We start from the raw sequence: 21,799 nt of genomic DNA on the forward strand, positions 1-21,799 counted from the left end.
TTGTCTCTTCACCACTAGACAGGAGGAGAGGTGTATATGGTCTGAACCAATCCTTGTGATCGCGGTGAGCGAGCACAAAGGAAACGCCGCCTCCCAGGCTGGCGCTACCAACACCCGGTCTAGGACACACCTAGTCGGCCTAAGGCGTTTGTTGGTCCACGTGAAGCGAGCCCCTGTCCGCTCCAGTTCCCGAAGGGCCATTGTCGCGATGGCATCGTTAAACCGTCTCACCCGCGACCAGTTGATGTTATCGTTATTCTTCTCATCAGCTGTCCGAATGAGGTTAAAATCCCCCCCGATAACTACCGGGTAATCGCACCCTGCCACCGCCTGGGTGAGCTCTCCCAGGAACTCCTCCGTGCGGCGATGATCCGCCGGCCCATACACGAGGAAGAAACACCACTTCATGTTGTTCTTCCGCTGTAGGATGGTAGCCGAGATGAAGAAGGTCCCCTGCCTCCAAGCACGGACATCAAAACACTCATCGCGGAACCCCAGAAGCATCCCCCCAGAGTGGCCCTCCGCCGGCACCTAGTTCCACGCGAATTGGCCGCCAAATTCCATGCTTCGCAGCTCAGCCGCCGAGAAATCAGATTTGATGGTCTCTTGTAGCCCAATAGTGTCCACCCTTTCCCCCCCGGATGTACGATTTCAGCTGTGTCCGTCGCCCCTGCTCACCGAACCCACGAATATTATAGATCAAGGCCCTCATTTGTCGCTCTTCCGTCTACCCCTCCCTTTCCGCATAGTCAGAGTGGACCGTCTCCCTCTCTTGCGCACGGGTCTGGCACCCGTACGAGTTGTGGCCTCCCTGGCCTCGGCGTCCGATCCCTCAGACGAGTGCTCCGCCGTCCGACCGTCGGGCTGTGACGGGCACCGGCCGCCATCTGGGTCCTGGCCAGCCATGGTGTCCGGTGATGCCGCCTCCCCGGCGGCAGTCTGGGCCCCTTTCCCGGCATCGCGGGCCTCTCTGGCCGCAATATCCTTAGCTTGGCTCGCCGCCACCCTGGCAAGCGCCGCCTGGGCCTCCTCCTTCGCGCGAAGAAGCGAGATGGCCTCCATCGGTGTCCCCGCCGATGGCACAAAGAGAATGCAACTATCCGAAAGAACCGTGCCTATCTGTTGATCTGATCTAGCATCAAGGATAGAGAAGTCATCCGGGTCCGTACCTGCCGTAGCCGGGTCGAGGTTGCGCTCTGCCGCCAGCTTCTGCGCCTTCTCCATGGCCGAGGACGCCGCCGCACCGCCGTTACGGGTGCTCTTCCTGATCGAAGATGTCGGCGCCTTCTTCTTGATCGACTTGGTGGGCGCCATGGTGGCCACCGTCTTGGTCCTCTTTCCTTGCGCCATAGGTGCCACGGCCGTGACCGCGGAGCGGAGGTCCGCCAATGGCAGCAGCTGCGCCGGTTCGAGCGGCGCCTCCACCTCCTCACCCACCTCCATCTCCATCTCGAAGATCGGCAGCTCCTTGGACGCCTCGAAGCCCGCGTGCGTCGACTTCAGCGGACTGTCCAGCAGCTCTGATTCTGATGGGCTTCGAATAGGAGATATGGGAGACAAATGCCGCAGGACCTACGGCAGCTCTGACTTCACAATAGGGGAAGTCTGACTTAGCTAGCTCGATGTTTACACATTTAGTTCCGGAATTAGTCACCACTACTATTAAAAGGGAGAGAGGGTGGTGATCCAAGTCATCTTAACCGTACATCACATATCTTACGGTAAAAAGTTTTCGGAGCGGACCATTGTCCGTCGACCGCACGAGCGCTAAATCTGAACGAGCGAGAGGGGCGTCCCTTTTTTTACGGAACTGTCGCCATCTCTGCCAAACCGTCTCCCACTCGCGAGCCCCCCGCGTTCCACTGCTGCGCGAGCCGGTTTCTGATTACGTCGCCGCCGCCACGAGAGTCTGCTCGCTGCCGCCGCCGCGCGAGCCCGCCTTCAACGGGAGGGGCTTATCTTGCCTCTGCCGTCGTCGCTTCAGCCCATATACGCTCCATAGATCGCGCCATATCAATCTGGATTGGTCGGTTTACAATGGGGATCATATCTGCTCCTCCGGTCGGAGATGGAGGTGTTGGCCCGCCGAGCCACCGTAGTCTCCGACCGCCTGCCTCGGTGGTGCTGCCGCCGCAGAGATGGAGGCTTTGGCCCACCACAGCCTCCGGTAACGCCAGCCTTGGGTAATCTGCCTCCTCCTCCTTCATTGTCTTCCGCGAACGCGACATATCAAGGATATCCGCCGTCACTGGCCGAGATCGGCCGCCATCTTCATTGCCCCCTCCTCATGTGGACGTGCCAACCAAATCGACATCCCCGCAAGGTTGATCTCATTTTCCTTCATTCTGCAAGGCATACATTGTGTTTGTACTGAAATTATGTTGGAGAATCGAGGCTAAAATTGTGTTGTTAGCTGAGTGCGATTCAAGAAGAATGCTAGCACCGTTCATGATCTGAACACAAGGTATATGAAGTGGCGTTAGTAATAATTTTTTGTTGTTAGCTGTCTGAATGTATACATCTAACGTTGTATATGATGCCCCCCATAGGGGGCCTCACAGAGATCAGTGCATGTGAACCGTTGATTCATTTTTACCAGCAAATCTTGGCCGTGCAAAATTTTCACTCTGTCATCCAGGGCGTGAGGCCCTCGCCGCGGATCCACATTATATCCATGGGTCACATAAGCCCGCCCGGCCCAGGCAAACCCTCGAGCCTCGTCCTCCTCTCCGCGCGATGGCTCCCGCCGCCACCCCGCAGCCGTCGGTCTCCTCTCCGGTCCTGCACCGCCTCTGTTGATTTTCCCAAACGGCGCGCCTGCCCGCCCTCGTCCCCGTCGCAGCACGCCGCCGCGCTATGGGAGGAGCGGCTCGGCTGGGCAGGAACTTGTGTGTGGCGGCAAGAGGAGGGAAGGGCGGCGGATCAAGATCCTTCTCTTCGGCGCTGGGAAGGAGGAGGGGCCTCCGGTCCCCACGTCTTCTCCGGCGGCACAGCAGCGCCGTCATCCCCCCTCCACCCCAATCAACTCTCGCGTCCCCTCCACCTTCCCTATAGCAGGCACAGCGGGATGGCCAAGAAGCCCGCGGCCCGCCGCCGCGGCCGAGGCGGCCGGAGACGCTGAGGCGGAAGAGCGGCGGCGCCTGCCCTCGCTGGCCGTGGAACGGATTGACCGGAGGCGCTCGAGCGCGGTGCAGCGTGCCACTGCTGTACGGATCCACATGTGATCCCCTACGTCTCCCTCTCTCGAGCTGCTGCTAAAGCACCTCCCTGAACCACATTTCTCACGCCATGGCCAGCGCATAGGGGAGCCAAGCACTAGGGAGACAAGGAGTTGGGAAGGAAGAGATGAGGAAGAAGGCAATTTGCAGTTGTTTGGAAAAAGGGGAGGGATCAAACCGCAGCCAAGAAGTAGGAAGTCAGGGCAGATAACGGGATTAGAAGATCATCATCCCCAACTAGGTTTGGTCATTCTCAAGTAAGCTGGGTAATTTCATATCCAAGGCTACAATAATTGATTCCCCGACCATCGACTCTTGCTTTCCATGACGTTTTTTGGATGCTTCTGGAGTTCTGGATTGTTATTTATGCATGAGCGGGCTGCAGCACTTCTAGCCTTGTTTGCCTTCTCTAGCTCGTGTAGGTCTCTTATTGTTGCTGCTATCAAGTGCTCGATTGGATATTGCTTACTTCATGTCTGCTTTTTGTCGATTGCTGGCTTGGAGAGTTGTATGAAAAATAAATAAAAAAGTACAAGATGATAATAATGTTGTCTGAGTTGTATCACTTATGGGCATGCAAATAATTGCATCATGTTGCACCTTGCTATTTTCCATTGTAGACCGAAGATCCTGTTGGAAATCCAGGTTGGGCATGACTGAGCCAAGGATCAGTGAACTTCATATGATAAAGAAGCGGAAAATTCTACGAGATATGACATGCCCAGAATTCTGCAGTGGTGCTGGAAAGGTATGTTCTTCAAAATTTCCCAAAATACAAATGTCCTTCTGCAACAATTTGTTGTCATGTGCCCATCTCGTATTATATATTTTTCATTTAACGATTCTTCTGTGTATACTGCTTAGCCATCATAGTTTTGATCATAGAACAATAATGAAGGCCCATTGAAATACCTTCTGCAAAGGACACAATATTTGCCTACTTTGTGGAAGAGATAAGATCTAGAGATAAGTCACTTGCAAAGTAGTTTTGCTTATGCTGGTGCAGCTTATAATACTTACTATGTTTTTGAGAAAAATTAAGGTTGTGACGTTGCGTGTCCATATTGAATGGGCAGTAGAAATTCTGGGAAAAAAATCGAAGGCATCCAGCTGCATAGAATACGTATATATTTTTATACCAGTTAAGGGTACATGCATCCAACGTTGCGATAGACAAAAATGATGTTTATGCTCTGTCTTTACTGAATGAGCTGAACATAATCTTCTTGCTCTTTTTCTGTTAGCCTGAACATTTCTATCCATTCAATAGATTTCACTCTTTCCTATACATAAGCATCTTTAATACTGTAGAAAGTGTACGCATGCAGTATTTGAAAAAATATATAAAGTGATTACTACCTCATATTTAGACTCCTAGAACTTCTCATTTCATATAGTGGTTGCCATTTTACATAAATTTGGCATCTCTATCAAATGATTTGCTTGATGATCTGCATTCACGGTAAGAGAAGCGCTACTCCCAGTTCTTTGAATCAGTGACCGAGCTGGTTAGATCTTTCTTTTTGTGGGTACATCATCTCTATTTTTTCTTTCTTTCCCAGAAATGAAGATCTCAGAATTGCTTACATTGATGTTGTCGAGAGCATTAGGAATGGAAAGCCTAGCACTGAGTATTACTTGAAGCTTGTTAAATATGACATACAGGGAAAGGACAAGGTTAGTGGTTTTGGACGCCTTTCCTCCTGCATAATGCTTGATTGCTATTGCCGAGTCTCTGAAGCACCGTTTTAACTGTTAAGAACAGTTATCTTGGGTTTCATCGGTTCTTTTTCCCTTGTCACACTTTAATGGCTACAGTATGTTAGTTCCTGGAGATTGTTCTGGTCCGTTGAGTGCAGTTCTCATATCCTTATATTTGATGACATGGAACTTATTTATATTGGCACCACTATAGTATCCTGACCGTTGCATTCTCAAGGAAGTCAATATCTTCAACTATAAACTTCAAGATGGTCATTGTTTTACAATGTATTTCAGTATCCCCAAATTAAATTATCTCGTAGCAGGAAATTTATCCAGCTAGGTTGCTTGGCAATCCAAAGCTTGGAGACGGTAAACCTGAAAACCAAAATCATGCTATAATATTCACTCGTGGAAATGTCTGTACAAACTGTTGATATGAATCCCGTACTCATTTACGAAGCTGTGTGCAGTAACATAATTATTTATCTCCCTTTCTCAGTCCTCCGTTTCTAGGTAGATACAAATCATGACATCGATCACGTGATCAGTTCCATGTTTCTCCTGCATGAGCAAGAACAAGCCAATATGCTGCATGAAAGAGATATTTATTTGCCTTCTCTAAAATATTTACTTTGCGTTGAAAGTTTTCCAGTCTAAAAATATAATAATGTCTATGTTTCCTATTATAAGACGTTCTGGTAAGACAATTAATCTTGCCAAAAAGTCTTACAAAAGGGAAGAGAGGAAATACTTGGCATGCCAGTAATGTCACCAAGTGTATATATGTAATAAAAATCCTTTCTTGGATATACTCAGAATGGTGCATTTTTTCGTGTTTAAACTCGATTCTCACAGGAGAAGTGCGGATCATGTCATGAGTTTTGATCTTTTGAATATATTCTCAGCATTGCGAAAACGGGGAAAATATTTCAGTTTACTGAAAAGATATACAAATATAATAAGAAGTTGAAAAAACTACAGTACTCTTTCAGGAAAACTCTTATGTTTTACTATTTATTTAGATTTTGTTTTTGATATAATTTATTAAAATGTTTGTTGGTACCAACTATGCTTCTCAAGAATTTCGTTTCTGGAGCGTATTCTTTGATGACCCTCTTCCACCCTAGCCAATTCTCTTGAATCATCTGATGCTTTAGCTGCAAGGCTTCTGTGTGTTCCATGATAGAATAGTTTTACATGCGACAGCATGTTGATGTTCATACAAAGACACTTCCTCTGTTGGAATAGCTGCATAGAAATTTTTCATTCAGTGATATTCACTTCTGGATACTGATTCGAAGTGCACTAAGATATTGTGATGCCTTCACAATCTAGGAATGATGTTTCTAGCTATACAACTAAAGAGGAAACACAGTAGAGAAGATAATGAGGTAGGTGAATCAAATGATTGGATGATGTGCCCTGGGTATGCTATCCATGCACCTCTGTGCAAACACCATCTCCTTTCACTGAGCAAAGCCAAGGTGACACCTTTTCTGACTCCTTCAAATTTCCCCAGGTATCACCTTTACTGTCATGTGTAGGAGATTACATGATTTTTTTAGGAATGATAATAAAAGAAAAAACACAGGATTTGTGCTCAGAGATAGTATTTGTGCCTTCAGATTGGCATAAATAGAGAAACATACTTTTTGAGATTGTTTCTATTGTCAGTATACTAGCAGGATTATCCTTCTATTTTAATAGTATTTTGTCCCAGCTTTTATGTTTAGCTTTGTATCCCTATATGATTTTTTTGAGACTGCTTGGGTATGCCATATGTGTGTTTGAATTTAGGACCTTCAAAAGAATTTTTGTAAGCCATAAACACGCCTTCACTTCCTGGATTTATCTTGCTTTCTCAACTATTGATCGCTTCGATTGTTTATTGGATATTATCGTGGTTGTTATTTTACAATGTTTGATAATATAGTTAGTGGCGCTAAACTATTTGTCGTCAGCATAAGGCTTGCATTACTGATCATATGTGGAAATCTCAGCTTTCAATGACAGAAAAAACTCTTATGCAATAAACTGCATCTCTATAACTAATTTTGTGGCACAAATATACCAACAGATGTTCCTCATTCTCATTGATTGGATGTGCTTTTGTTTTATGTGGGTACTGCCTTCCAATCATAGCTGGTAAATAACCATGCATGCCACATTTGTAGTACGAGCAGCTTATATATGATCCTATCATATTATCTTACATTACAGATGTTGCCCAAAAAAAAATCATGATGTGCTTTAAGTCTACAGACTTTACTCTGAGGCTGATGTGCTTTCTGTCAATGAAATCTCCATAGATTGCTTCCTTTTATGGATGATGTCCTTGAGAAAAATTATTATTATAATATGTTCCCTGATTCTTAGTCTGTATCCAAATAAGATTAGTGAGTTTTCCATATTCATATTTGGTTATGTCTTGATTGCAGGTCAAATATTTGTGGGTGATTACAGTTAGCAAGGGCTTCACCAATCTGAGAGGTAACGACAATTATGTATTATTCACGTTGTGTTTAACCATCGGGGAGTGAGTTATGGCACACGGTTAGTGCCATCATATGCTCTAATTCTACCAGGCTGATTCGGAGTGAACAATTGACTTTGTTGAGCAGTGGCAAACATGCAAAGATACACCCCGTAGGTAGGAGGAAGTAAAACTACTTGTCTTCAATCAGAATGAGGTTCGCAGGGTACGTGCAAGACCCGCTCTTCCCCGAGAACATACCAGGACTGCCATCGCAAGTTGGTGTCCCTTCTCTTCTCCACTATCGTCTTCTATGCCATGGTTGTAGGCTCTATTCTCTATTGTCTCGTGGGCTTTCATCATCTCATCGATATGGAATTGGGGATTTTAGAACATGTCAGGCTTGGCAATTTAATCGATTGCATTTTATAAGTTTGTGGACTGAAGTGTTCCCACCAGACAAATTTTACGTACAAAGTACTAGAATTATAATTTAGTATTTAAACTCTGTTAGTTAGTATATAAATTTTACGTGCAATACTTGCACCAAAGAGTTATTTTCACCCGGCTAGAGGAGGCATAGATTCTGAATTGTCTGGCTATTTATTGGCCAAGTATACAATTTGACTGGAGCTACGAGATTTTTTATTAGACTTATTCATCTTCCTCTTTCAGAATTGGCTAGAAGAGGAGCTAGCGATGCCTGTATAATTTGTATCATTTAATATTACCATATTACTCTTTATTGAAAAACAAATTAACATAAGCCTTACAACAGTATCTCTCATCATATTGAGTCTATCTAAGTGCATGCAAGTGTTGTAAGGCTGAATGACTGATTGATCGTCGTGTGTAACATATTACTCTATCTGATCTAATTATATGGCTGCCCATTTTTACGGCTACCCTTTTGTTTCAACTTGCAGACTTGCTGAGGCTAAACCTATTTTTCTGGTTGTATTCTTAATAGTTTTTTGTTTTACCCTAATTTCATCCTATCAACTTTGTTTTGTAAAAACCTAAAAAACATATTATCAATTTTCCACTTTTTAGTATCGTTACAGAAAATATGAAACAACATGAATTCCACGGGGTCGTGCGCCAAGGCGCACATCTAAATCTAGTGTATAATAATCAACTGGTTTCTGTAGGAGAAAAGAAAGATAATATTCGATTTCAGTAATTCGTTGGCTCTACAGAAGAGAAGAGCACGGGACATGTATTCCTGTGAATGGGCAGTTAAGTGTTGTTCATATTTTCCTAATGAATTAGATAAAGAAAGGAACAATGTGCAAGATATATTCCTTTCAATATGATTTTTTCTTGTGGTGTTTATACTATTGCATTTATTTTCCAATCGTGAGATCCTCAATTTTTTTTATAGGTTTATACGAGTCTTCGGTGAAAATAATCTTATTTTGAAGATTTGTTTCCATGCCTTTGTTTGCTTTCCCAATAATCGAAGTGAAATGTCGTCTTGTAGGTTGCCTGGCAGGACTGCCCAACTTACTTAGTTCTGCTCGACTATGTCAGTGTTCTTATACCTTCACTAAATTCCGACTTCCCTTTATCTATGCCCTTACTCACACACATTCTGAAAAGAAATTCCCTTGGGTCAATCATGCTATACGAAACTCAGTTGCATATTGGAAATTAGAACAGATGAAATATACCTTTCATTTGTTTTTTCCTGCAATGGCTCTTGACTGCCAGTTTTTAATGGTACAGCAGCTGAGAACACATTGAAACAAAAAAGGGTTAAAATTTAAAGATGCTCAAATCAAGGCAGAGTAAGATATGTCGATTATGCCTCTTGAGGTATCTCTCTTTGCCTGTCGGGGGGGGGGTGCGCGAGAAGTGCCATATCTGTAGTAGGTGTATACATGTTGTATGCTTCTGATGTTTCACGGCTTGAATTTCTCTCGATTGATAAGTTACGTTTATCAGTTTAATTTTATACCAAGATATGACTGCAAACTTTTTTGATTACTAGAAAGTTAGGTTTTGTTCTATAGCTTTATGCTTTACAAATTATTACATCGGAAACTGTTATCACTTGTATGCATTGCACGTCCACGATTACTTCTCCCAGAAAGAAGTTTTCGATCTCCTGCTCCAAGACTCGCCCAAACCACCGCCTGCCCGCCGTCCCGTCTCCTGCCCACATCGTCACCTTCCCCTCTCCCTGCACTCAAGCCTTTCCCTCCGTCCTGCAAGCTGCCCTGCTACGCAGCCGGTGGACTCTCCGCTTCCAGATCGCCCCTCAGTAATATTGGTACATGCTAAAGTAGTGAAAACAAGGGTCTTATCTATTTATTGCTCATGATTTACACTTGCTTGTTTTGATGCATTTTGCTACTGCTTCGAGGTTATGAATCCTCAGTTGTAGGAGTATTGTTTTGAAGAAGCGGGAATATCTTCCTTGTCTGCATTGTGACCTGCTAGCCTGCTATAACTGAAGCACAATTCAAGAGTAAGGTATCTAACCAGGTTTCAGTTTAATTTAATTTTCCAGGACAAACTGATAGGTCAGTCTTCCAAGAGTAAGGCTACTCAGATTATTATACCCTTTCAGTTTTTCAAGTTAATACAATCATCGCAATAAGGAAGTTGGAATTATTGTCATCTAATTGATAGTTTTAGTGCACTTTCCCTTGATATGATCTTTGGTATTTTTTTGATTGACAAAACCAGAGTGTTTTCGAATTTACTTGGCCTATGTTTTTTACCTAAAACTCACCATTCAATAGAGGTTCATGTATCTTAGATGAGGAGATATCTAGCAGATCAAAGTCCAGGAATCTTTCTGCCAAATCAAAAGCACAGACCAACGATGATTTCTCCTCAGTTCAGCTAAATAATGACATCTCAATAAAGAGAGGTAAGAAATGCAGGACTAGACAATCGTTCTGCTGCTTTGACTTGGTTTGAACACGCTTCCATCATCCTTCTTACTGTATACAATGGTGATTTTGAATCTCATACACATAGAAGATATCAACTGAAGGAGTTGTCGAGGAGATCAATGGTAGTTGCAGGATTCACGTTAATCCTTATCATAATTTGATTCTGCTGCACATTAGATACCTTATTCTTGCCAATATGATGATAGAGCCTGAAGTGAATTCCTTTGATGGATAAGAGTCCAAACCGTAATACTTTTGATACCTTCTTATCTTTTGCTTTTCCTTCGCCTCTGGAACTCCTTTAATGCCTGCAGGTACCTTTTATCCTTAATTACTTGAAGAATTATTGAACAACATCAGTACTCAATTTTTCCTCAAGCTTATTAAGCCATATACAAGAATAAGGAATCATCATTTCACAGGTGAGAATTGGCTTGTGTAAATCCATACTTTCATTGCTAGCCAAATTTTCTATTTCACTTGGAAGCATGTTCTTGTTTCCCACGAGATGAACACCAGAAATTTACTATATTATAAAAAAATATTAAATGAAAGATACACCATGCTATCTATTCACGTGCTTGGTTTGTTTTAAGGACTTATGAAGCTAGGTCATTTCCTTGGTAGAAAACCCTTTCAGTTCAATTTCGAACATATCATATGTGCGCACTTAAATCAAGCAAAGAATTTGTACAATTCATCTTATTATCTCTAAGTTTTGCGAAAAATATCATGTACGATGTAGTTCGTATTAATATGCTTGAGTACTAGCCATGAATAGTTTCAGATAAGAATCAGCCATTATGTGTTTTCCTTCAGAAGTTTTACTAAATTCTTGAATTGTACTTCGCTAAATAAAGTTTAAGTCAGTTCCAGTTTACTGGAGCTAACCATAAATCAATAGTAACTTTACCAGCACAACTCGCTACATGGGTAGCTACATGGATAAATTCATTGCCTGTTATGCATGATACTTCAAGTAGTCTTCCTTTTTTCTTTTGAAATATGGTCCATTTTTGTTACAGGAAACAATTTGAATTGAAGAAAGGCTGGCTGCTACCTCAAAGGATGGAGGTGCCGCGCGTGTATATTCATGTGCCTCAAGTCGCCTGGAATGCATGGGCGAAACAATTAAATTTATTAATTCTCCTGCAATTTACCTCTTATTGTGCAATTTCAGTTCTTGGATTTTACCTTCGGTGTGTTTCAGGTGCATATTATTTCAACCATTCTGCCATCTACTTGGATAGTAGTACTGTATTCAACCTCCACACTGAATCTTCGTGCCTGATGTTTTTTTGTCTGATGGAGCTATTGGAAGTATCCTCAAACTATTTTACAACATAGACAGTTAAAGAAAGTAGTATTTCCTCCTGTGTAGCCCATAACGCGGAAATTCATTTTGGATCATGGGTGCGTATGCTCCCTCTACCAAGAAAATATATTTCGAAGTGTCAAAAAATTTTGACAAAAAAATCTACATGTACATCTCCACAATATATGTGCTGAGAAAAATTGATATGTTTTGTGGTCTATATAAAAAAGAGAAAATTTATGTTCTAACAAGCCTTATTTTAAACACCAAATTTTGTCCTTTTTACACACGTCACAAGATAAGTCGAATTTTCATGAAACAACTTTGTGGACGTGTAGCACGTGAAGATGTACGTGCGAATTTTTTGTTTCAAATTTTTTGATGTTTCAAATTGTATCTAAGATGCATTTCAAAATAAAGGGATCATATGTTCTCCATAACGTTCCTTTTTACACTTCTTAATATAATTATGTACCTACCTATTTCTAGATATAATGTAAGACATTTTGTCCGCTGGTCCAATCTACCAATTACTTCAGCCTTACACTTTAAATACACAAGTCTTTTATGGCTGGCATATCTAATTTAGTCCAAGTCTAAGTAAAATTTTCTTTCATGTAGGGAATCTTTCTGCATGGTTCTTCTAAAAGATTTAGAACAAACTTATCAACCAAGTATCGATGGCATTCAACAAAAAATCGAGATTATACATTATGTTTCTAATTATATATCAATCATTTTAACTTTTTCCATTGAATAACCTGCACATATGATTCTGCTAAGATTTCTGGTGCAAAATATGATACTTCCTTTGTTGTGGACTTCTTTACTAGCTTTTAAATTACGTTTGTAAAGTGGGGTGTTCTAAGTTCTAACAGCCTTTGTGGATATCACTGTGTAGCTCATTAGTTGATCAACTTAATAACGTATTGACACTTTGTTATTCTTGTTGCATAGTAGCATTGGAGGACAGATGACTGGGTTCGAAATTCAGAGGAGTCAAGAGCGATAATGCTTACATATGAAATTTATTTTCTGTACGAGGAAGAGCACAAGCCGATGGGAAGGAGATGGGAGAAATGAGGAAGATGTTCAATTTGTATATTGCATATGTAGGATGGCTTTGGTGATTTTTTTTATAACAATGATATATATTGCATATGTAGGATGGTTTTAAACTAAGGAAGCTATTTTTGCTATATATATTCTGAAACATGAAAGAAATGACGTTTTAAGAAATGTCTCATCCATTAAATATGTGAACCTTCAAGAAATCATCATCGAATAAATAGATGTTATATTGTTGCTTAGTTGTTATTTTGTAAAATATTTTTGTAACTAATTTAATACATACTTTAATATGATCAGAAATTTAATGTTAAGACATGGTCCTCACATGGTTGGGCATGAGACACATTTAAAGTGACTTTTTAAAGAAACTCCCTAAAGAGAAATAGATTCAAAACAAAAATGTTTTATAATAATTATAATACGTGCGTGGCACGTGCACCTTTACTAGTTAAAACATATAATCCTATTGAGATCGCAGCATTCTCAAGCCTCCACCGCGCCATGCGAAGCGATTGACTCTCTGGTGGTGGGCCGGTGCTGCCCATCTGCCGCACACCGCGCTCTGCCAGGTGGGGCCATTTAGAAGGTCGGTTTGACTCCACAGTCCCGTACCACTTCTTCCTCCTATGGCTACATCGACTCCACCGCCCCTCTCTCTACCGCTGCGGCGAAAAGGTCCAGACGGAAGACATGGGCATGCTTGGGGTCAGATCTACAGGCGGAAACCAAGAAGATGTGGGTTGGGGGGTGGGGGTGGGGGGCTGTCGAGGATGAAGGGTGGTGTTGCCGGAGAGGTCGGCCAGATTCTGGCAACGAGTGGGATATTGGTGTCGTCGGCGACGCGACCGCTCGCTGGTTGCTTAAAGGATCTTCTAGATTGGAGTGGCGGATTTGGTCATGTTTCGCCTTTTGCCGGCTGATGCCCCGCTGGGCAACTCCTCCCATCGATAAGATCTGAGCGGAAGAAGAGCTTGTCTTGCGGCATCTCTTCCTTCATCGCATCCGGTGGAGGCAACGAGAAAATTAAGAGAAATGATGAGACATACCGTGAGCCAGACATCGGTGGAGGCGGACAGTGTGGTGGAGAGAAAGGTAGGAGAGGCGAGGCAAGATCTGGCTGCAAGATTGTTGGTCAAGGTGCAGACTAGAGGTCACGGGACTCCATCGGCGAACTGACTGTTTCCGTTCGTCGTAGGTAACATCTTCTGTGCTTTCTCCTAGATCATTCTCTCCCAAAATTCACAACGTCATTTTCTCCAACTAGACACTGGGAAACAACATCCCTTTATTTTATTTTTCCTGGTGTAGGTCCCATTTTTTGGTGGTTAGCTTGGAAAGTGTGCTTGTGCTATGTGGGTACTATCTGCAAGTGAGAAGAATGGATATCAGGTGTTTGTTGTGTCCCCGTTCTACAATCAGCTTCAGGTTAGAGCGGTGGGCTGAGTAAAATCTATTCCCGAGTTAGGAAATTCTTGTGCTATTTAGGGGAATACTACATAATATGTATCGATGCCATTAGATATGCTTCAGCCAATTTTGGAGCTTGCTCATTGTGTTGCCACTCTTATTTGATTCTCCGGACTTTGCTAAAAAAAAAATTACCTCCTACCGCAAAAATTATATATTCATAGTTTCATACTAACTTAAAATTTTGGAGGTTAGTTTTGGTTTCAACTTGGAGTTATTTTGCAGAATAACTGATGTATGTATATATATCTAAATACCATGCGCCTTCTGCCATAGGTTTGCCCTTTATTCCGGAAAAAAAAACGCACTTGATGGCTACTCAAATTAGTGTACAATATTATCCCATTTTTATCTCGACACCATGAGAACACTTAAGTGGTGATATTCATGGTATTGGTTTCAACAGCGATATGCCTGCCACCTGATAAGAGTGTTATTTTATGATGTGGACAATGTGTGAAAGAATGCGGAAAGCCCATGGTAGCATGTAGTTTTTCTGCTGGCACTACCTCTCCTTCAACAAATGTAGGGAATTTGGAGTGAAGTTGAATTTTTTCCATACATATGTGGTATAAATCAGCATATATGCCATTTTCCCCTTCTTTTTTGACAGCAAGCCTGGTAGATAATTGGGATGTAAGCACAAGGTAAAATGATGTATATATTTTCTACTATTACCTACTTCATAGATATCAAGATTTTGTTGAACCCCTTCAAACATTCAATTAACGGTTCTCATTCCATGGTACTATTGTGCACCTAGAGAAGTAGTTTACTCCAGTAACGATCATCATGGTTGGTGTGTTCTTTGTAACATTGTTTACTCATGTTGCCTATGTGATACTAATATTATTCCCTGAGGTAGATGATTCATGCACTTCCACTGTATGTTTCTTTTAAGAAAAGATTTGGTAACCAAAATGCTGATATATATGAGATAGATGGTTCACGCAACTTCTGCTTTAGTAGGAACATTTCAGTAAAAAGACCACATTCTATATTCTTCCAATTTAAGCAATTAGTCACGAAAGAATTTACAGTTCTATTTTTTACATAAGAGATAAGTTTATGCGGTGGAATGAAATTGCAAGGTAAGTGAAGGCTACATAAGAGATCAGTTTATGCGGCTACAAGTGAATGTGAAGTGGTCTTGTCATTCTCATCGCACACAAATGAGCACTATTACAAATTTGCTTATAGATGTAGAACAGCTGACGGAAGTTATATGTTGTTGCCCTGTCCACTTCCCCACAATATCTTGCCGAAGGTCTAAGTTTTGCATCCATGTCACCATTTTGTTCCTCTTTGACATGATGTCTGCATTCAATTGATGTTGGTGTTCCTTCGCTTATTCATTGGCGTGCGGCCATGCGTTGCTTGCTGGATTCACGGTTGGGCGTGCCGCCCTCCGCTGTTGTTGTGGCCGCTTTGTCCTCGCTGTGGCGGTGGCCATCATAATTGGGTGCCTTCTATTTTGTGATTGGATGTTTCTGATACCTTGCTCGATGGTGTTCGAAAGACCCGCGAGGCCGAGAAGGTGATTCCCATGTTTGAAAGACCCGCGAGGCCGAGAAGTTGATTCCCATGTTCGAAAGACATGCGAGGCCGAGAAGGTGATTCCCCATCTGTCTGACCCTAACACAATTAGTTTGGTTTTGCTGTGACCATTTATTTTAGCGTATGCAGGTGATGTGTTCCTATTATGTGCTTACTGATGCTTTTGGGATGACCAGTGACGTCCGACATCATGTGCGCTTTAGATCTGGAGACTTAACTAAAGCTAGCAAGCATTGAACGCCTCTCTGATTGTGGTTTCACCTTACTCTGTTTTTGTTCTTGGAGAAGAGACCAAGTGATAATTATGACTTTTGCTAATCGGTAAAACCTCTTCACTTTTGGTGATTTGCTTGGTATTTTGCATGCTTCTTAACTCCTTAGGATATGATATAGGTCTGTGCTACGTTAATAGAAAGTTGATACCATTGTTGATTAAGTTTTTTCCATTATCAGTACAAAAAAGCCATGTGTGGTATAAAGGAAAACAAATATTATTGACCAAAAATGTATTTGTTGCCATTTTACCGTTGCCCACTATATATATGGTTCTCTACGTGCCAGTAGCCATGATATGATAGTGCGCATGTTACTTTTTTACTTGGCCATACTTTGTAAATGCACCTTGATTCAATGACCGTGAGCTAGCATAAAGTTTTCGATCTGATTTAGTTATTGGAAAACATCATTTCTCAGGTTATTTGTCTATCTTTGCAAAATATTAACACAAAACCTGATTGCGCAGCTTGGCCTCTATGTCCGTTCAATAAGGTATAATCTGGCACTCTTCAGAAGGCTTATGTCAATCTGAGTTTTCAGAAACTGGTGTGGAAGAGAGTCTAGGTGACGGAAGATATCATGGTTATCACAATGTTCTACAATGTGGTTCAATAGGTTCAGTAAAATGATTCGCTTCGCTGGAAGGGTAGGCAAGAACATGCAGGCAATTTGCATTTATAAGGACTTGATTGAGTACCCAAAATTTTCCTACCTTTATCCAACTGTAAGTAAGAAATCACCAAAAAAAAACTACTTTATCACTCTCCCTGAAAATTGATTGAAATGTTCAGTAGATGCACATATCCTTTAGGTAACTGATTTCTCAGTAATTTGAGTGCCTTTGGACATATCCTCTAATTCCTGATTTGGAAATATTTGTAGGGACCGGGCTATTCAGCGAGGATTCTAAAATGACTTCTCTACAGGAAAGGACTATATTGTTATGTATAGCTCTTGCATACTATCTTTTGTTCCGTGGTTTAAGCTTGTTCATCTAGGTCACCGTAACAATTTATTTTGAGATTCAGTATCTGTAACTAAGTTACGTGTCTAACCCTGAATGCCTCTATACAATTCAACTTAAGTTGTAATCAGCCTTTTTGGCCTCCCTGTATTTGAGTTGGTTTCAACTATTTGGTTACTTTCTTGGAAGCTCTTGCTATATGTGAAGACTTGGGCAAAGATTGTGGTGAGTTTCTTTCATTGTTTACAATGTTATTGTTTTGACTATATTTTCTTAAAGTGGAAGAAGTGATGTTGGTGTTGTGCATATGGGCAGTTCTTATGCAGTTGCATGTTTATCAACTGCACTTTGGTAGTAGAGTAAAACCATCATTGCAACATATTAAATGATCATTTTCTTTTGATGGTTCCTACTTTCTTCTAATTTAGTCTGGTACACATAGTTTTTCTAAATTCCTACGCACTTTGTCTGAAATTTATATGTGCACTTATCTTGGTTCAATATCGGAAGTTTGGTTTCTGTTAAAAATTCAAGCATCAGAAGACTTGAGCAAGATTATTTTATAAATGGTGTTGCTCCTCTGCAATATCAACAACCCAAAAGGTATACTATAATTATCATCTCCAAGCTAAAACATGCGTTGAACTAATGAATTGGATGTGACTTTCATCATCTATGCCCATACATCATTTTCCTATGGTTAACATGAGGATACCCAAAGACAACAACATTGATATTTGCAGGAATGATGGCATGTGTTGAAAGGGTGAACAACACTTGAAGTGTGTGTGATCCTGATATTTGCTCCTAAAGGGAAGCATACTGATCATGATGGCAGCACAGCTATATTTTCTACTACTTGGATGGGCATTGTGCCGTTGTGTACACTGATTGGATGGCGATTGCCGATCACCTTCTCATCTTTGGCCGCCACCTTCTTGCATATGAGTTTCTCGACAAAATGCATGACCATCAGGTTTGGAAATAGGGGTGCCATTAAGTTATTGAAAAATCCTAAATGTGTTCCACACGGAAAACATCGGCGACCATGACGGCCATGTCAAACGAAATGTAGGCGGCGCGGCGAAGCGCGCATACCATCTAGTCTTTTGTAATCTTCAATGGCGTGCCTGTATATGAAACCTTTACGTCTACGACAATAATCCTGAGAGCAAATTATTAATCATGGTTATGCAAAATGACTTTTCAAATCCATTTTCATTGTATGCCTGGTTCGTTTAACCCACAGGGACAGGGACTGAGATCCAGAACAGTGCCGTGCCCTGCCTCCTTTTCTGGACGTCGGATAGAGAATCGACGGCTGGATGAATATGAACAGGGGTTGCTACAGGGACATCTACAGTGCATCTGCTACAGGATATTTTGCTGCATCATCCACGCACAGTACGTGCTAAGTAGCTTCCCAGCAGTGATGCTACAGTACTTAATCTTGGCTGTTCGTTTTCGATCCAATGGCCAAACAGGCAGGGCACGGCACTGTTCATCCGTGCCTTGCCTGTGGCAGGCCACTTGATCTCAGTCCTCCTTTTCTGGACGTCGGATAGAGAATCGACGGCTGGATGAATATGAACAGGGGTTGCTACAGGGACATCTACAGTGCATCTGCTACAGGATATTTTGCTGCATCATCCGCGCACAGTACGTGCTACAGTAGTACTTAATCTTGGTTGTTCGTTTTTGATCCAATGGCCAAACAGGCAGGGCACGGCACTGTTCATCCGTGCCTTGCCTGTGGCGGGGCACTGGATCTCAGTCGACCCAGGGGTATGAATACATCATTCACTGCACTGGTATGAATAATTTGTCCAGACAGCATTCACTGGTATGAATACATCATTCACTTCACTGGTATGAATAATTTGTCCAGACAACCACAGATTGATATAGATACGTCACGAAAATTTAAACGGAAGTTATGAGGAGGCAAGATAACAAGAAGAGACAAGAGGAGACATGAACAGGGAACCGAATCCCTCTGGATAGCCACGGTCCGACACACGGCCCAAATCTCTTCAACAGTTCAACTGCATAGCCAAAGTTGCATAGTTCACGCTCACGGAGACTCGAATCACAGTTAGCCACCCCTTTGTGAAAAAGCTAGTAGGCTCCCTGTTGCTGCCGCTGCTACGATGATTGCAAACCTAAATGTTCAGGATATCAAGACATCTAGACTGCAACCTAATAGTGCTTGGATTGACAAGTTGAATTGCAAACATGATCTCCGAACCAATTAAAATGAAATGAAACATCATGAAGCTATAAGCTAGATCACAATGTTGAATTGCAAGTATAATCTCTGGACCAATCAAATGAAATACAAATTGGATCTCTAAGCCAGTGAAATGAAATAAAATAAATTTGGTCTGTAAACTACTTAAATGAAACATCCCTTAGATACAACACATAAGATCATTCATCGGTGTGGTACATGGATTAACTTTGGTCAGACTGATCGCGCCACATTATTACACGTATTCTGTACATGGTTCGGTGTCGCTGCTGGCCATGGAGTCTTCAGACCTATCTTGCACAGACTCAAAGGTTAAAATATCATATTCCATGTACTCCAGCAAAAGGGCAACGACGGTGGTGAACTCGCCGCCATTGCTCAGCTGTCTGGCATGGGAATCCGATACGCACTGATAGGCTGAGTAGCACAGAAGCTCCACCCACACCTGGCTGATCAGCTCCATCATGTTAGCATCGGGTGTTTCAAGCTCTTTGGTTATGAGCTTGACCCCAAGCCGACATGCATTGTCAAATGTGGTATTCGACCCAATCTCACGAGCAGCATCCTCGGTTTGTCCCGAAATGACAGCATCTCCATGGTCCCGTAGCAAACTGAGCAAATCCTCTACCAAGCATTGGAGCTCATGGATCAATATGTAGCACAGTGCAAGGTAACCGTGGCGTCCAACATTGTCAGGCAGCATGTAGGGGCGTTCGGCGAGGAGAAACATCATGTAGTTCGAGAGCTTCCCGATCACTTGTGCAAGATGGTGCGGGCGGCGTGCGTGTTTCCTCTCGTACCAGCTGAGGTAGATATGTGTGGCGATGTGCCACACGAGGATACTCTCACCGAGCCCAGTGTCCACGCTCCAGCGCAGCTCCTCGTACAATTCTGGCCTGCTCTTCAGCGCCGCTCGGCCCCGTGAGTTCCGGATGTGATCTGGGTTCTCTTTGTTGACGTTGTGACTTTGCTTCACTTGTTTCTTGAGTATCTCACTAATGTGTGGCGAAACGGGGACGGAGGACGTGTAAACCAGCATGTTCCACCAGTCCTCCCGTCCCACCCATCTTGCCATTTTGCTGCCTCGACTGTCCTTACAGTGGCTGCACATGTAAATAAAGTTGTGTTGCCCCATGGTGCCGGACCAGTACCTTGAACTAGCCCCTATTCCTGCTCTTTCTCTGCATATCTCATACATGGCGACGGCATGAGACCGAAACCAAAGTGGAACCAACGCCAGCCGAGCTAATGCACGAGCAACACAACCACAATAACGTCTTCTCCTGATGAGCTTGCCATATGTCCAGGTGGAGAACATGGCCCTCAGCACTGATGTGATCTCCAGAACGACGGCTCCAGCTAGCAGAACATAGGTGGCGGTGACATCTGCTCTTCTGTAACCATCTTCCTCACTTAATCGATGAAATAGCAGGAGTGCGGCGACAGTTGCCAGCAATGAGAAGACACGGATGCAGTACCCATACCAAGTGTGGATCAGCTCAGCCTTGCTGTAGAAGACGTCGTGCATGAGTGAGAGCTGCATCTCGGCCACCCCATACATCTCCTCCCACTCGCAACTTTCCAAGATTTCTGGAGGAATAGGCAAAGGCCCCTTCAACATCTGCTTGGGAAAATCCAGCAGCACATGAGCTCGAAATGTTTCCGGATATGGTCCCATGCTACTGGGACTTTCATCATCATCAGAACCAGTCCAGGTAATAGGCGGGTAGTTCTTCCGGGACATGTTATTCGTGCAGGCAAGCTGGAGCGCACACACTCTCTCCCCGTACTTGACAACACCAACCACAAACATGAGAATGGCAGCCGGACGGAACAAGGTCCGGCGAGCCACGATAGAGGACTGGTAGAGCACGTAGCCAGCGGCGATGACCTGGATGACGAAGCTCTGCAGGTGGCGCAGCCACAGCCGGTTGTCCTCGATGGAGTAGGCGGTGATGTTGTCCTGCCCGCCGAGGTGCAGCAGCAAGAAAGGTGCCCAGAACGCCATCAATTGCTGATCCTGCGACGCCGGGCTGGTAATGGACATGTGGCCTAGAGTGTATACTGCCGTCGTGTCGGCAAGCAGGTATGCCAACCAGACGACCACCTTTAGTGCGCCGGAGTCCTTGCGCCGGCGGATCTCGGCGGTGATGAGGAGGATCACTTGCAGTGTGAAACTCAACATCACCAACGCTAGGACTCCCCACTCTTTCCAGAACACCACTAGCGGCTCTAGCAGTCCTGGTGCCATAGTTTCTCAACTGCAAATGGGTAACAACGACTGCTTTAACTGGGCATGCAAACCTTGACACGCAAAGAAAGCTAATACTGTATAGTTCAACAAAAACATTTAATCCAAGGTTTGAAAGTAGGAAAAGTTTTGAGTGCATCATCATGACACCCAGAGACTCTCACTACCTTTTGGTTTTCGTTTTGATTCTAAATCACAACAAAAATATTACAAACGAAATCACGAGTGCCGTACAAGAGAAGCATGCCACACAAAAATATGTGTAGGGAAAACTTACGGTATGTGGCCTATATAAAAATAACAAATGATAGCAACTACATGCGAATATAAAATTCATCAAATTTTA

At 43.0% G+C, this 21,799-nt stretch overlaps 1 protein-coding gene and 1 long non-coding RNA gene across 2 annotated transcripts; one reads left to right on the forward strand and one right to left on the reverse strand.

The window, feature by feature from the left end:
- The first annotated feature begins 3,565 nt into the window (after positions 1-3,565).
- Positions 3,566-6,405, forward strand: LOC124701693. Its single transcript, XR_007002176.1, has 3 exons — positions 3,566-3,966; positions 4,781-4,895; positions 6,258-6,405. It is a non-coding gene; the product is annotated as an uncharacterized LOC124701693 (long non-coding RNA).
- A 13,032-nt stretch (positions 6,406-19,437) lies between these two features.
- LOC124665034 lies at positions 19,438-21,453 on the reverse strand. Its single transcript, XM_047202431.1, has 3 exons — positions 21,106-21,453; positions 20,423-21,027; positions 19,438-20,353 (listed from the first exon to the last, which is right to left on the reverse strand). Exons 1-3 carry the CDS (start codon positions 21,451-21,453, stop codon positions 19,438-19,440), a joined length of 1,869 nt encoding a protein of 622 aa, XP_047058387.1.
- Positions 21,454-21,799: the final 346 nt, after the last annotated feature.

The sequence above is a fragment of the Lolium rigidum genome, chromosome 1, assembly GCF_022539505.1.
Source record: "Lolium rigidum isolate FL_2022 chromosome 1, APGP_CSIRO_Lrig_0.1, whole genome shotgun sequence".
In the NCBI taxonomy this organism is placed as follows: Eukaryota; Viridiplantae; Streptophyta; class Magnoliopsida; order Poales; family Poaceae; genus Lolium; species Lolium rigidum.

Bases quoted from the DNA above. Each gene is read 5' to 3' on its own strand.
- LOC124665034 (XM_047202431.1), bottom strand. From the start codon at position 21,453: ATGGCACCAGGACTGCTAGAGCCGCTAGTGGTGTTCTGGAAAGAGTGG. The intron at 21,028-21,105 runs TTCGTCATCCAG...TTGTTCCGTCCG, and splicing joins GGCTGCGCCACCTGCAGAGC to GCTGCCATTCTCATGTTTGT. The intron at 20,354-20,422 runs GTTTCGGTCTCA...GGCTAGTTCAAG, and splicing joins CTGGCGTTGGTTCCACTTTG to GTACTGGTCCGGCACCATGG.